General features: G+C 47.0%; 1 protein-coding gene across 3 annotated transcripts in view; it reads left to right on the forward strand.

Moving 5' to 3' along the window:
* Window positions 1-2,160: 2,160 nt before the first annotated feature.
* Window positions 2,161-15,987, forward strand: part of CELSR1 (cadherin EGF LAG seven-pass G-type receptor 1) — a 172,476-nt gene continuing 158,649 nt past the window's right edge. For all 3 annotated transcript variants that reach the window (XM_040412268.1, XM_040412277.1, XM_040412286.1), the window contains exon 1: window positions 2,161-5,613. In XM_040412268.1, the coding sequence (XP_040268202.1) occupies window positions 2,262-5,613 (3,352 nt within the window). In that variant the 5' untranslated portion in view covers window positions 2,161-2,261. The remainder of the gene's footprint in view (window positions 5,614-15,987) is intronic.

The raw sequence follows: 15,987 nt of genomic DNA on the forward strand, positions 1-15,987 counted from the left end.
ACCGTGTAGATTATTACAGTGGTGCAGGGGCAGTACAGTGTGGTCCCCACTATGATAGGGCAGTACAGTGTGGTCCCCATGATGATAGGGTTACCGTGTAGATTATTACAGTGGTGCAGGGGCAGCACAGTGTGGTCCCCGTGATGATAGGGTTACCGTGTAGATTATTACAGTGGTGCAGGAGCAGTACAGTGTGGTCCCCACTATGATAGGGCAGCACAGTGTGGTCCCCATGATGATAGGGTTACCGTGTAGATTATTACAGTGGTGCAGGAGCAGTACAGTGTGGTCCCCACTATGATAGGGCAGTACAGTGTGGTCCCCATGATGATAGGGTTACCGTGTAGATTATTACAGTGGTGCAGGAGCAGTACAGTGTGGTCCCCATGATGATAGGGTTACCGTGTAGATTATTACAGTGGTGCAGGGGCAGCACAGTGTGGTCCCCGTGATGATAGGGTTACCGTGTAGATTATTACAGTGGTGCAGGGGCAGTACAGTGTGGTCCCCACTATGATAGGGCAGTACAGTGTGGTCCCCATGATGATAGGGTTACCGTGTAGATTATTACAGTGGTGCAGGAGCAGTACAGTGTGGTCCCCATGATGATAGGGCAGCACAGTGTGGTCCCCATGATGATAGGGTTACCGTGTAGATTATTACAGTGGTGCAGGAGCAGTACAGTGTGGTCCCCACTATGATAGGGCAGCACAGTGTGGTCCCCATGATGATAGGGTTACCGTGTAGAGTATTAGAGTGGTGCAGGGGCAGTACAGTGTGGTCCCCACTATGATAGGGCAGCACAGTGTGGTCCCCATGATGATAGGGTTACCGTGTAGAGTATTAGAGTGGTGCAGGAGCAGTACAGTGTGGTCCCCACTATGATAGGGCAGCACAGTGTGGTCCCCACTATGATAGGGCAGTACAGTGTGGTATAAATGATGATAGGGCTACAGTGGTGCAGGGGCAGTACAGTGAGGCTCACTTGCTGACAGGATCAGTGGTGGTGCAGGAGCAGTACAGTGTGGCCCCCACTATGATAGGGCAGCACAGTGTGGCCCCCATGATGATAGGGTTACCCTGTAGATTATTACAGTGGTGCAGGAGCAGTACAGTTGGGTCCCCACTATGATAGGGCAGCACAGTGTGGTCCCCATGATGATAGGGTTACCGTGTAGATTATTACAGTGGTGCAGGAGCAGTACAGTGTGGTCCCCACTATGATAGGGCAGCACAGTGTGGTCCCCATGATGATAGGGTTACCGTGTAGATTATTACAGTGGTGCAGGGGCAGCACAGTGCGGTCCCCATGATGATAGGGTTACCGTGTAGATTATTACAGTGGTGCAGGGGCAGCACAGTGCGGTCCCCATGATGATAGGGTTACCGTGTAGATTATTACAGTGGTGCAGGAGCAGTACAGTGTGGTCCCCACTATGATAGGGCAGCACAGTGTGGTCCCCATGATGATAGGGTTACCGTGTAGATTATTACAGTGGTGCAGGGGCAGCACAGTGCGGTCCCCATGATGATAGGGTTACCGTGTAGATTATTACAGTGGTGCAGGGGCAGCACAGTGTGGTCCCCACTATGATAGGGCAGCACAGTGAGGTCCCCATGATGATAGGGTTACCGTGTAGATTATTACAGTGGTGCAGGGGCAGCACAGTGCGGTCCCCATGATGATAAGGGTTACCGTGTAGATTATTACAGTGGTGCAGGGGCAGCACAGTGCGGTCCCCATGATGATAAGGGTTACCGTGTAGATTATTACAGTGGTGCAGGGGCAGCACAGTGTGGTCCCCACTATGATAGGGCAGCACAGTGGGGTCCCCATGATGATAGGGTTACCGTGTAGATTATTACAGTGGTGCAGGGGCAGCACAGTGAGGCTCACTTGCTGACAGGACCAGTGGTGGTGCAGCCAGGCACAGTTGTGTGGTGCGCATGATAATGGCACAGTAGCACCGGCGGTCCACAGCGGGGTGTAGTGTGACCTGCATTTGATGAGCCCCCTCCTCCCGGGCTGAGGTGATGGGACTGCTGTGGGAAGCTCTCTGCAGGGCGGATAGATAGAGCAGGTTTATGTTAATGAGATAAGCAGGGGGAGGAGGACAGAGGAGCGGCGCAGCCTGTGAGGGGGTGGGAGCCATTTTGGAATCACTCGTAAAGTTACCGTGGGACCTGTAGGTGAAGTTGCGGAGAGTGCCCGGCATGCCGCCCCCCAGCCCGCGCTGACACTGGCCGCTGGTGAGCAGGAGATGTGGGCGCTGTGCTTGTGTGTGCTCGGGCTGCTGCAGCCGGCGGACGGGCTGGATCATGTGCACCTTTATCCCGGGGCAGCGGTGAATGTGTCCCTGGGCTCGGACTGGACGTACCGGCTGCGGGGGGTGATGAGCGGAGCCGTGGAGGAGACGCAGCCGCTGAGGCTGAGGAGTGGGGCCCCGTGTGAGCGGCTCTTCCCGCTGTACGTGGAGCTGAGGTCCAGGAGCCGGCGGACTGCGCTCTACATTCTGCTGGATGTGCGGGGACACGGGCGGCGCTGCCACCTTCAGCACCGGGCTGTGGACGTGGAGTTCGAGGCGCTCCCGGGGACCTCTGGCTGCTTCCCGGAGCTCGTGCCCCGGACCGAGGAGCTGCTGCGGCCGGTGCTGGGGGTATCGGGCTGCAGGCTGCGGGCATCGCCAGCCTCTGGAGCGCACTGCGCGGACTCTGCTGTGCACCTGGTGTGCCAGCCGGCTGCCTCCACCCGAGCTCTCCTGGTGCGGGTCAGGCTGGTGGCCCGGGCAGAGGACTATCCTGGTCAAGGCCACAGGAGGCTGAAGAGGAGCATCAACAACAACCCCCAGTTCCAGCTGCACAACTACCAGGCTTCAGTCCCCGAGAACGAACCGGCAGGGACCCGGGTGACTTCCCTGAGGGCCACCGACCAGGACCAGGGCGATGCGGGCAGGGTGGAGTACTACATGGAGGCTCTGTTTGACAGCAGATCTGCCGATTATTTCCACATAGATGCTGAGACCGGGACAGTGACCACCACCCAGCCACTGGACCGGGAGACCAAGGACACCCATGTATTTAAGGTGACCGCCACAGATTTTGGTTCTCCTAGGAGATCAGCCATCACCTACCTGACAGTGACAGTAGGTGACACTAACGACCACATTCCTGCATTTGAACAGTCAGAATATAGGGAGAACATTAGGGAAAACCTGGAAGTGGGCTATGAAGTGATGACCATAAGGGCCACAGATGGGGATGCTCCCTCTAATGCCAACATGCTCTACAGACTGGTCAATGCTGATGGAGTGAACCAAGTTTTCGAGATAGACCCCCGATCTGGTGTGGTAAGGACTAGGGGACAAGTAGATAGGGAGACAGTGGCTGACTACCAACTCATAGTGGAGGCCAATGACCAGGGGAAGGACCCAGGCCCAAAAAGTGCCACCGCCACAGTGTACATCTACATAGAGGATGAGAATGACAACTATCCACAGTTTACGGAGAAGCGGTATGTAGTGCAGGTCCCTGAGAATGTTAGTCCCAACACCAAAATCTTGCAAGTTCAGGCCACAGATAAGGACAAGGGGAACAATGCAATGGTCCACTACAGCATTGTGAGTGGCAATATCAAAGGCCAGTTCTACATCCATTCCTTCACTGGAGACATTGATGTTATATACCCCTTGGATTTTGAGGCTGTTAGGGAATACTCATTGAGAATAAAAGCCCAAGATGGTGGCCGACCTCCATTAATCAACACAACTGGCATGGTATCAGTGCAAGTGGTAGATGTCAATGACAACGCCCCTATCTTTGTTAGCACTCCATTCCAGGCCACCGTCCTGGAGAACGTTCCCGTAGGCTACTCTGTTGTTCACATCCAAGCTAATGATGCAGATTCTGGAGAAAATGCTCGGATACAATATAGTTTAACGGATATACCGCCCAACTTCCCTTTTGTCATCAACAACAATACTGGCTGGATTACTGTGTCTGTAGAACTGGATAGGGAAACCGTGGAGTCCTATACTTTTGGAGTTGAGGCAAGAGATAATGGAGAACCATTCATGAGTTCTTCATCCAGTGTGACTATAACAGTGATGGATGTCAATGACAACAACCCAACTTTTACTGAGAAGGTCTACCAGTTAAGGCTCAATGAAGATGCTGCCGTGGGTAGTAGTGTCCTCACCATGACAGCCGTGGACAGGGACGTGAATAGTGTGGTAACATACCAGATCACTAGTGGCAACACCAGGAACCGTTTTGCCATTACTAGCCAGAGTGGTGGCGGGCTTATCACTTTAGCTCTACCCTTGGATTACAAGCAGGAGAGGCAGTATGTTCTCACTGTCACAGCTTCTGATGGCACTCGTTCTGACACTGTTCTGGTCTTCATCAATGTCACCGATGCCAATACCCATAGGCCAGTGTTCCAGAGCTCACATTACACAGTGAGTGTGAGTGAAGACAAACCCATAGGCACTTCCATAGTTACAATAAGTGCAACTGATGAAGACACAGGAGAAAATGCCAGAATAACTTATATCATGGAAGATAACATTCCCCAATTTAGGATAGACCCTGATACCGGGACTATTACCTCATTGATAGAGCTAGACTATGAGGATCAGGCATCTTATACCCTGGCTGTGACCGCTAAGGACAATGGCATTCCACAGAAGTCTGACACCACATATGTAGAGATACTAATTCTTGATGCCAATGACAATATGCCTCAGTTTTTAAGAGACAGGTACCAGGGTGCTATATTTGAGGATGTACCAGTTTCCACCAGTGTTCTTCAGATATCTGCCACAGACAGGGACTCTGGCATGAATGGGAGGGTCATGTATACTTTTCAGGGAGGTGATGATGGAGATGGTGATTTTTACATTGAGCCCACCTCTGGTATTATAAGGACAAATCGTCGTTTGGATAGAGAAAATGTACCTGTGTACAACTTGAAAGCATATGCAGTGGACAGAGGAAACCCACCTATGAAAGCCCCTGTGGATATCCAGGTTACTGTTCTAGATATCAACGACAACCCTCCAGTGTTTGAGAAAGATGAGCTAGATATATTCGTGGAGGAGAACAGTCCGGTGGGATCTGTGGTGGCCAGGATAACTGCTACTGACCCAGACGAAGGAACCAATGCCCAAATTATGTACCAGATAGTTGAAGGTAACAATCCAGAGGTCTTCCAGCTAGACCTCTTCAATGGAGACCTGACAGCTCTAGTAGATCTGGACTATGAGGTGAAGAGAGAGTATGTCATTGTAGTTCAGGCCACCTCGGCTCCACTGGTAAGCAGAGCTACTGTCCATGTGAAACTGCTGGACAAGAATGACAATGACCCTGTCCTTCACGACTTTGAAATAATTTTTAACAACTATGTGACCAATAAGTCCAATAGTTTCCCATCAGGAGTGATTGGGAGAATCCCTGCCTATGACCCTGATGTGTCTGATACACTACACTACAGCTTTATTCAAGGAAATGAATTAAATCTTCTCATCCTGGATCCATCCACTGGGGAGCTGAAGCTCAGCAGAGACCTGGACAATAATAGACCTCTGGAAGCCTTGATGAGAGTGTCTGTTACTGGTGAGTCAATCAGTACTGTCTCATATCTGCATACTGTATTTAGTCATGTCTGTAGCTATGTAACAGGTGCAGCAGCTGTGTGACCATGTGCTGGAGATGTTGGCTGCAGAAGCCATGTTAGATTGTGCTTGTCAGAATATGTGGATGTGTCTTCTGGGTTTTATTATCGTCACACAGAAGTTTTATTATACATCTTGTGTATTGTTATAATAGAGATTTTTTTTCTTGCTTCTTTAGTTGTACACCCGTAATAGGGATGCAGGACAGGCTCATCTGCTGTTACTGGTTGCATTCACACACCGGCTGGTAACACATTCACGGCTATTATGTAGAGTGGACAATAGCAGCCTGGATTTCATTTCATCCTACATCATTAGCTCAGGGTTGACTGACTCATTTTACCAGTAGCCGTAGCTGAAACTGTAAATGTGTACAGTCTGATCAGTCATCACAGCATTTGTCAGACTCGGCAGAACTATCACAATCCAGAATTTTTCATTGGACAATTTATCAATTTCATGCAAAATCCTTTGCGTCATAGCCAGGTATGTCAGCATGTATGTTCTGGTTTTGTTTGATTAGAGCTGTGACTCTCCGCCAGGGAATCCTCTGCAGTCAGGATCAGCAAGACCTGGGAATGGCGAAAATCCTGGTGCATGAAATGGGGGCCGGCAGAGTAGTGGACACGTCTCAGGCCATTATTAAAATGATACCCTTTGCCCTCCATACACCATCTTCTTTAAAGTAGGAGAAGGGGCTCTCTTGGAATAAAGCATTTTTTAGCAGTTCCTTTATGGTTGGGTATCACTGGGTGGGAAACTACCATACCATGGAAGTGATAAGATCCTGTAATGGGTTTTCCAAAATCAGCAGACTTTTGGCCAAGGGGAGGAGGGAGAATGCATTAAAACAATTAAAGGTCCATTATTCCCCTAAGAACCCCTGCTGTTCCACTGTTGCCTCCCTGGTTGGCCCTCACTGGTCACTGTTTACTGTGCTGCAGCAGTAATGTGCCGGTCTACCTACGTAACCGCTGCAGCCAGTCTGTGGTCTCCAAAGACTGGCAGGGACAATCAGAGAAGCAAAGCTGGAGCCACAGGGAATTTGCAAAGAATGACCATAGAGGAGACTTGTGGGACATCGTGGCTGGGTATTTAGACCAGTGAAAGCAAAAATAAGTACACCAATGTGAGTGCACCAAAATCAAACAACTTGTGGAGCGTGTACCCGGTATTAAGAAATTATATCATGGGCTGCACTGTATACTTACAAATGAGTGCACAAGTGCCCAATATATATTTTATTGAAAGTGCATGAATAAAAAATCAACATGTTAAAAATGCCACCTATACACAAGATATATACTCAGGTATCAGTATGTAGGGTCATAGACAACTGCACAAGGTTCCCAGTTTGTAAGCATTTACCAGTACATACTGTAATAAAGCGCTCAGTTCCAGTAAAATGACCATAGTTTGCAAAAGATCAATGTAGCCAACTAGTACAAACCCATATTTGGTGCAACCAAGTATGATGCATCTGCCCTGAAGAGTGTTTGGACAATATGCCTTCATAGTATAAGCCCCATCAAGACTTGCTCTCTCGTCGCTCATCTTCAGAACATGGGTTGTTTGCACTGCCATGTATAATGATCTGTATGTAGTTCTCTTGTCCTTTTGGCTAAATAAGTGGATGTAGATGGGTAAACAGAAGGCTCATCTTCGGTCTCCAATGTCAGCTTTTCGGGGCAGACCTTTGACATGTCTCATATAACAAAGCTTAGAGGTCCTTGTTCTAATCAGTGAAATTACATTTTGATAGCAAACTAAACAGAATTGATAGACACACAAGAGCCATATTAGATGTGCACTAAAATGCTGGGACCTCATGACTACATGCCTAGTGTTGTATTGGGGCACCTTGGGAACACAAGATGGCATTATGAAAGTGGTTGACCCAGGATAAGCTGTTATCACTTCAGCTGTACTCTGCATCAGTCCAATAGACTTTGAATGTGCCGCACCACGTATACTTGACCACTGCTCCATTCTCGTTGGGAGTTTCAGTGGTGGGATTCCCAATGAACAGACACTTTATCACCCATCCTGTGATGTGAACCTTTGTAAGGGTCTATTGTCCAGCTACAACAACTCATCCAAGGATGTGTAGGTTACTTGTGATATAACCCCAAAAAGTGGTCACCACCTTTAGCTTGTGATCTAGTTCCCGGTGCATCTCCGATATTACTGTTCTAGGTGGCTCTGTTATCATGACAGAATGTAGGCACCTACAGAAGATCCTCTGGGGTGCCACTGCCTAGCTTTCACCACCCCAGCATAGCCGGCATGTAAGCAGTTCATGGGGGCTGTTAGCAGTATCCATGTTTCCTCCGTGGTTTTGTTTAGAAGGTCTCCTTTCAGGAGGTCAGATACTGTTTGAGCAGAGGACTGATTCCAGCAGGCCATAGACCTCTTATCTACAGACAGTGGACAGACACAGACTAAACAGAGCTACTGAAGGATTCCTGCCAGAGCCAGGATTGACATGTTAGGACAGATCGGCTAGAGCTAGTCTTTTGTATAATTGGATAAGGAAATTCTGGATCACTTTACAGAGGTATCAGTCAAAACCAAGTTAATCATGAAACGCAATGCCTGTGTGTTGTTTTTTCCCCTTCTCACACAATTGAGCATATTTTTCATGGGAAAAGGAGCTTTTGGCAGCATTCGCCTCCCTGCAGCTAGAAGACCTTGCTGCTCTGTGTATACCGTATATAACAGCAGGGAAACAGCCCTCCGTCCCCTACTGTTATACTTTAGTCAGAAATCATTTTCGGATCACACGAGGCTCGGTACATGGTATGTCCATGTCCATGTCCATGGTATGTTCACATGGTGCGGATTCCACCAAAGATCTGCAACATATTACGGTAAAATGCCAGTGAATAGAGTTTTACAAAATCCCATTTACACGCAGTGGGAAAAAAATTGTGCAGGATTATTGTGTTACGGATTTTAAAGTCGGTAGGTTTGGCTGACATTAATCTAATGGCCATCTTAAAGGGGTTGTGCCAAGTTTTGAAGTTATCCCTTAGACATAGAATAGGGCATTACTAACTGGTGGGGTCCAATCTCTGAGACTCCCGCTATCCCAAGAACAGGGGAACGGGAACCCCATTCTTGGGGTCAGTAGTGGTCCCATCAGTTGGACCCCCACCGATCAGATAGCTATGCCCTATACTGTGGATAAGGTATAACTTGGCGCAACCCCTTTAAATTGGATATGTACATGGTACTATTGGGCAAGTGTATTCCTAGTTGTGGGGCTTTTCTGTGGTAAAAGCTGGTGCTTATCTGTGGTGTATAATTTTCCACTTCATATCTAGTCCAAAATTGTGTTCACTTACTGATATACTTTGGGGGAAGGGGGGGATTTTTGAACACTGGTGTAAAGAAAAACTGACATAGCAACTAATCGGATTCCACCTTTCATTTTTCAGAGCGTCTTTGGAAAATGAAAGGTGGAATCTGATTGGTTGCTATGGACAACTGAGCCAGTTTTCCTCTACACCAGCTTTGATAAATCTTCTGTCAGGAGTGCAGTTCTTGTGCCTGTGTGAATGGCTAAATGAAAGTCTGTGACGTGTGACTTGAAGGAACTAGTGAACTAACAGGCTGCATTCTCATGGCCGCCCCCCATTGTGTGTGGGTCACGTGGGCCCCTTTAGACAAAATGAAGGACACACCCATTCACTATTATTATGAAGCGCAGGCCGTATTTCACAAAGAGGGGTAGAGTTACTCATTGTCTCTGCCGAATGGGATTTCTTTTTCTTCAGAAAAAGGTTATGTACTGCAGAAAGCAGTAAGAAGAGCCGCATTTTTAATGGTTTTTGTATCTGAATGATTTTAATGCACAACTTGAACGGCCATGATATATTGTTTTATCGTCAAGGAATATTGGTCATTTATACATATAAAGCTTTTCCTATTCAACTGCATGGTCGGTATGATCTTAGGCTACGTCTACACGACGACATTTGTCGCGCGACATTTTGTTGCACTAATGTCGCGCGACAATTTTTATAATGGCAGTCTATGGTATCGCACTACAACATGCTGCGACTGCGACGCAACAGTCGCAGAAAATCCATTCCAGATGAATTTTTCTGCGACTGTTGCGTCGCAGTCGCAGCATGTTGCAATGCGACACCATAGACTGCCATTATAAAAATTGTCGCGCGACATTAGTGCAACAAAATGTTGCGCTACAAATGTTGCAGTGTAGTTGTGCCCTATCTGTCGCGCGACAAATGTCGTCGTGTAGACGTAGCCTAACAGCTGCAAAACAGTGAGGAAGGGAGAGGCTTGTGCCTGACTTCTGAAAGTCTCTGTCTTTCACCTCCTTCGCTCATGCTATTTTTTTTTTAAAACCTGTCTTTTCTGTCATTTTTCAAGTCCTATAGAGAACTCTGTGGGGAAAAAACACTAGAGAAAAAGACCATCCCTAGAACATGGTGCATTTTGAAAAAATAAAATAAAAAAAGGACAAAAAAAATCTGTGTATTTAGACTTTTTAATAATTTGCTATAGACTTTAAAGGGAATCTGTCACCAGTGACCTCTCTGTCTGCATAGACACATAGCTGTGGTTCGCCTGATTAAAACCCTGCCTTTCTATTGCTGATCTGAGGCTTTTTCTTAGTATGCAAATTAGCTCTTTGGTGCAATGAGGGCCACACCGCTGCTTTTGTTGCACCAAAGCTCCACTCCTTTCTGTGGCCAGCTCCCCCATGTTTGCTTTGATTGATAGGGCTAGACCAGGGATGGCCAACATGAGGCTCTCCAGCTGTTACTAAACTACAACTCCCATCATGCCCGGACAGTCTACAGCTATCAGCCTACAGCAGGGCATGGTGGGAGTTGTAGTTTTACAACAGCTGGAGAGCCGCAGGTTGGCCATGCCTGGGCTAGACAGTGGCAAAGCAGCCAGAGAGGGTCTCACCACAGAAAGGAGTGGAGCTTGTGTCTAACAAGAGCAACTAAAGGCCATTGCACCAAAGGCCTAATTTGCATACTAAGAAACAGAGCCTCAGATCAAGAAAAGCAAAACAGGGTTGTAATCAGGTGAAGCACAGCTATGTGTCTATGCAGACAGTTCGATAGGGAGGTCGCTGGTGACAGATTCCCATTTACTTCTAGCCCCAGAGGTTTTGACCAAAAAAAAAAAAAAAATGTCATTATAACTCCTCAATAAAATGCTGCAAAACTTTGTGTGAATCCAGCTTTAGGGGACGTTCACACATCGGGTTATGCCGTTGGAATTCTGGCACGGAAACTGTGCTAAAATTCCAATAGTGGCCGTGTGGTTAAATCCACGACCGTGTACCCTCTTGTTGCGGTGTCTGGATGGATGCTGCTTGAAGCCACACCAGGTGTCCGCTTTCAGTTTAGTTCTATTCATCGAAGCTGTTCCGCAAGTGGGTGCGCAGCATTCAAAGTGAACAACCGCAGTGTATTCTGACGGCGTCAATATCCAATGTGTGAACGTACCCTTAGGGCTCATGCACATGAACGTGTGCCGGTCGTGCCTGTATTGCGTCCCGAAAACTGGGTCTGCAATCTGAAAGATACGGTGCGGAGCCACGGAGCGGAAAACCATGGAAGCACTACGGATTGCTTCTGTGGTATTTCGATCTGCAAAAAAAATAGAACCTGCTCTGTTTTTTTGCGGTGTGGACGGAGCACGGACCCATTCGAGTTGAATGGATCTGCATCCATCAGCATCGGCCACATGGGCGCCACACGTTCGTGTGCATGAGCCCCTTGAACTACCTGTACAGCCTGATTTTTGTCTCTTGCAATCTTGGAATGTCAGGAAGAATGTATTTCACTGTAGACTTTGACAGTTTTGGTGAGCTTATTTTTCACATGATTTGGTTGCTCGCCTGTATGTGTATGGTTCCTTTTAGTGCTAAATGCAGCATGGAGAACACCCAGGGTGATCAGCACCTGTGGATGCTTCCATGGTGCAGCTGCCTCCTGCCCGCTCTTTTCTTCTCACTGCCACTGTATAAATAAGGCAGACGGCGTTGTCTTTCTGAAATCGAACCTCTTCAGAGCGGAGCCACATGGCAGATATAGTGGTTCTCCTGTCTAGTAGATGAGAGGCATAGGCATGTACGCCTAGTTGTGAGACGTGTAGAAACGGCTCATTTGATTGATTTTGGTCGTTTTCAGAAGTATACCTTGATCGTTTTTAGTTGTAATTGGTCTTTAGATATCATAGGCTGTATTCCCGTTCTGGATAATGCACTTTGCCCTGCCCTGTGGAATGTAAAACTCTGTAATTTAGGTGACAAGAAATTTGAATGTAGTAATCCCTTCAGTCATTATCTAATTTCACCTGTGACCTTAAACCGGCAAGTCCTTACCGGTCAGCCATTCTTTCCCCTCAAGACAAGTCCACCATGCTGAACTGCACATAGGCATGTAGAAGAGGATTAATCGACTTTTTTTTGTTGTAGAAGCAAAGTCTTCAGCTTCATATATTAGCAGAGTCCACCTTTGCCACTTCTACATACTTTCCTTGCTGAGGGGGGATCATTAAGTTGGGAGTAATTAAGTACTGTGTACAGTTCTTAGTACTCATTAGAGGGAAGATTAACCATGTTTGACTCGTGTTTGCCCATAGCAACCAATCAGATTCCACCTTACTTTTTTCACAGCTTCTTTGGAAAATGAAAGCTGGAATCTGATTGGTTGCTATGGGCAACTAAGCCAGTTTTCCTTTTACACCCGTTTTGATGAATCTCCTCACTAAGGCTGGGTTCAGACCTGAGCGTCTTTGATATGCGCGTTTAACGCGCGTTTTTGACGCGCGTTTTTTGCAATAGTAAACGCGCGTTTGACGCGCGTTTGTGTGATTGACTGCAATGTCCTATGGCCACAAACGCGCGTCAAAACGCCCCAAAGAAGCTCAAGTACTTGTTTGAGCGTAGGGCGTTTTACAGCGCGTTTTTCAGCGCTGTAAAACGCTCAAGTGAGAACCAGGGCCATAGGGAAGCATTGGTTTTCATGTGTTGAGCGTTTTACAGCGCGTTTGAACGCGCTGTAAAACGCTCAAGTGTGAACCCAGCCTAAGGCCTCATGCGCACGGCCGTTGTTGTGGTCCGCATCCGAGCCGCATTTTTTGCGGCTCGGGCGCGGACCCATTCACTTCAATGAGGCCGCAAAAGATGCAGACAGCACTCAGTGTGCTGTCCGCATCCGTTGCTCCGTTCCGTAGCCCTGCAAAAAAAATATAGCATGTCTTATTGTTGTCCGTTTTGCGGACAAGAATAGGCATTTCTACAATGGGCCGCCCGTTCCGTTCGGCAGATTGCGGAAGGCACACGGGCGGCTTTTGTTTTTTGCGGATTCGCGGTTTGCGGAACGGTCGTGTGCATGAGGCCTAAGTCCATGATTCTGAGGCAAAGATGTCGAGGATTTGGTTTATCTGTTGGTAAAAGGTACTAACTGATACCCTTGTCTTTGTCCACAAAACAAGGAGCGGTCTAGCACTTACTTAAGGTTCATATAGCGTCCGCTTTGCATTGTGCTCAATCAATATATGTCAATGTAGAATTTTGCTGAAGGGCTGAAATGTTATGAAATGGGCATTTCTCACATGCTCAAACCCTCACTGTTTTGGCTCCTCAGCTCTGGTGCACCCAGTGCTCTCTGTTTCCGATCACCACCGTATCCAGTCACTGCCCTCATTGGTCATGTGAGGTAGTCGGGTACGTCATGGCTTTTGTAAGGGTACTTTCACACTAGCGTTTTTCTTTTCCGGTATTGAGTTCCGTCCTAGGGGCTCAATACCGGGGAAAAACTGATCAGTTTTATCCTAATGCATTCTGAATAGAGAGGATTCCGATCAGTATGCATCAGGATGCATCAGTTCAGTCCCTCTTACGTTTTTTTGGATGGAGAAAATACAGCAGCATGCTGCAGTTTTCTCTGCGGCCAAAAATACTGATCACTTGCCGGAATGCAATTTACATTGAAGTGTATTAATGCCGGATCCGGCATTAAGTGTTCCGCCAAAACGGATCCGGATTTCCGGTCTGCGCATGCTCAGATCTTTAAAAATGCAAAAAATAAATAAAAATACCGGATCCGTTTTTCCAGATGACACTGGAGAGATGGATCCGGTATTTCAATGCATTTGTCAGACGGATCCGGATCCGTCTGACGAATGCCATCCATTTGCGTCAGGATTGCCGGAACTGCCTGCCGTAATCTTCTGCCTGCCGTAAAGTGTGAAAGTAGCCTAAGACCAGTGGCGATTACATGACTGACTACCCCAGGTGACCAGCAGGAGAACCGAAACAGCAGCATAGAAAGGGCAAGGGATTGAGCAAATTAATATGGCTTCCTTTTTATGTTTTTAACATTTTTATTTTTTCTGGGATGCCAGAAAATTCATTTAAAGGAGATTTTGCTGCCAGTGTGCCAGGTAGCCGTGCTTTCAGATAACCATGCAGAGTGTTGGATGGATCAACAGGGTACCCTAACACTATGCTTTGTGCCATATGCTCAACTCTCAAGATTATTAGTAATCTCTGAGCAAAACATAATTCTGACCATATTATGTATGTGTAATTTAAGAGACCTTTAGGTCTGATATACATAAACCCTGAAGGGCCAGTACGGGCTAGAATAAGTCCATGCCATATGTAGCCTGTTTGGTAGGTCAGATATTGAGAGAACCCTATTATTTTTGCTGTATGGCAGAGAAGGCCCACATAAAGGCCCAGCCGTACTCGTAGTGTAAATGTACAGTAAGCCAGACTATAGTGTACTTAGACATTTCATGAATAACCTGGAGAAATGACTGCTTGGTGGTTTACCCATGACTTGGGGGCCTGTCACACCAAAGAACAATGAAATATGATTTCATTAGTCAACTTTATAAAAAATTGGCACGTTTCGTTGGGCTCCATGGACGTGGTAAATTGCTGAATTTCTGTTGTTTCTTTAATACACAAACATGTGCACAATGACCTGATTTCCTTTCTCTGGTGTGAGGACGGACCTGGTTCACATAGGAGGTCAGTAAAGCTTTCCGAAACCGGAAAGGCTTTTGCATAGTTTCATGGAATCTCTATATCTCACTAATTGGAAAGGAAATTATAGCTACTGCTAAATAGAAGCAGGAGATCTGGTCTAATAATTGAGGTTTACATTTGATTATAATTTGGTGTATATTAAATATATTCAGGACAATAACATTCTTAAGCAAGTGTCAAATGTAAAGCTAAAGTGTGTTGTACACAAGCAGAAATGATGGACCAGGGATGAGCAATGTTATGTGCACTGAGAGTGGAACCACTGCACTAACCAGTTTGACTTTGGTCTAAACCTAAGGGTGTTATCCTGGCGGTCCTCATGGTTTTCACCCTTTAACCCCTTATCAGGGATCTGGGCTTTGCTGCAATGGGAGCCACCACCTCCAGGAATTGTGGTCTGGTTGGCAGCTGACCTCCTGGGATCATAGACACCCGTACACTGAAGGAAGGGTCAGGCAACAGGCTGAAGTCAGGGCTGGCAGAGTACATGTGCATCCATGCAAGAGTCCAAAGGTCAGGGAGGCAGCAAAGGGTCAAAACATTAAACAGGGTAAAGTGAGGCAGTGGAGGGTCAGAATCGGTAGAGGTCAGTACACGGGCAGACAAACAGAACAGCACTGCACACTTTCACTTGGTACTAGCACATGAGATAACCTAAAGCTCGGGCATCGGGCACATTACTTAGAGGGAGATCTGGAAGGCTAGGCAAGAAATGCAGGCTATGGCCTGTAGCAGAGGACACATGGGATGCCGGAGGTCAGTATCCCTGCTAATGGGCAGAGGAGGGCAAGTGGGCCCTGGCCGCCAGGCAGAGAAGATACTGGATAAGTGATGCAGAGCCCATGCCCACTCAGAGAAGCAGGGCAGTGGCATACATGGGCCTCCGATGCAACAAGTAATAACACTGTAGACTTTAACACTTAAAGGGGTATTCCGAACATAGACAATGGGGGCATATCGCTAGGATATACCCCCATTGTCTAATAGTTGCGCGTCCCACCTACAGAGTGGTGGCTGGAGGACCCCTCCATATTAGGGATCGACCGATATAGATTTTTTAGAGCCGATACCGATAATCTGTGAACTTTCAGGCCGATAGCCTATAATTTATACCGATATTCTGTGCATTTTCATTTTTGAAAAAACAAAAAATTCCTACACAAATTTTGTAAAAATGAACATGTTTATTGTTAACGTGTAGCTTTTTTTTGTAAATCTTTCTTTTTCATTTATACTTAATATTTTGGTGTTTGTGGTTTTTTT

The sequence above is a fragment of the Bufo bufo genome, chromosome 1, assembly GCF_905171765.1.
Source record: "Bufo bufo chromosome 1, aBufBuf1.1, whole genome shotgun sequence".
NCBI lineage: Eukaryota > Metazoa > Chordata > Amphibia > Anura > Bufonidae > Bufo > Bufo bufo.